This window comes from Canis lupus, chromosome 18 (genome assembly GCF_011100685.1).
Source record: "Canis lupus familiaris isolate Mischka breed German Shepherd chromosome 18, alternate assembly UU_Cfam_GSD_1.0, whole genome shotgun sequence".
Lineage (NCBI taxonomy): Eukaryota > Metazoa > Chordata > Mammalia > Carnivora > Canidae > Canis > Canis lupus.
In genome coordinates, this window is record NC_049239.1 from 40261467 (window position 1) to 40262504 (window position 1038).

The 1038-nt window shown below is 40.8% G+C and overlaps 1 protein-coding gene across 1 annotated transcript; it reads right to left on the reverse strand.

The window, feature by feature from the left end:
* Nucleotides 1-933, reverse strand: OR5AQ1 (olfactory receptor family 5 subfamily AQ member 1). Its single transcript, NM_001388614.1, is given in 1 exon segment — nt 1-933. A coding segment is annotated over 1 exon segment (933 nt).
* Nucleotides 934-1038: the final 105 nt, after the last annotated feature.

Here is a 1038-nt window from a genome sequence, read left to right on the forward strand (position 1 = left end):
TTAAGTTCTCTTCCACCATATGGACCTCTTGGCTGCATCTTTTACATCCTTATTTCGTAGGCTATAAATCAATGGGTTTAGCATGGGGATGACCAATGTATAAAACACAGCAGAGACCTTCTCCTGTTCCAGGGAATACTGGGAACTTGGCTGGATGTAACTAAAGGTCACAGACCCATAGAATAATGTCACGGCAGTCAGATGAGAGGCACAAGTAGAGAAGGCTTTGCGCCTCCCCTCAGCTGAGCGGATTCTCTGGATGGCCATGATAATGCACATATAAGAGACCATAATTATAGTGAAAGTGAACATTGCAATGACCCCAGAGAATATTAAAAGCAGCATCTCATTGTTGTGGGCATCAGAGCAAGAGAGTCTCAGAAGAGGGGGAATGTCACAGAAATAATGATTCACAATGTTAGGACCACAGAAGTCCAGTTTGAGCAAACCTATTGTATGTGTCAGTGAGTTAATGAGCCCACCCAAGTAAGATGCAAGGACCATCTGAATACAAACTCTTTGGGTCATTATGACTCTATACAACAAAGGATTAGCTATTGCCACATAGCGGTCATAAGCCATCATAGATAGGAGGATGCCTTCTGTGGTTACATATACTGCAAAAAAGAAACTCTGTAGAACACAACCAGAAAATGTGCTGGACTTGTGTTTCGATAGGAAATTGACCAACATCTTTGGAGCAAAGACAGTAGAGTAGCAGATATCACAAAAAGAGAGGTTGCTAAGGAAGAAGTACATAGGAGTATGAAGTTGGGCATTTAACCAGATCAACATAATCATGCCCCAGTTACCTGCCAGAGTGGTGAAGTAAATAAGGGTGAAAAGCAAAAAAAGAGGGATCTGCAAATTAGGGTTTTCTGTTAAACCTACCAGAAGGAATTCCTTCACCCCTGTATGATTCCAACCTGCCATTCATTCAAGTTTATATAGGTTTTCAGTTGCAGAACAAGATGATATCACTCAGATGAAAAAGATACATGTATAATTTCCTCCATGATTCAGTATCCATAATAGTAT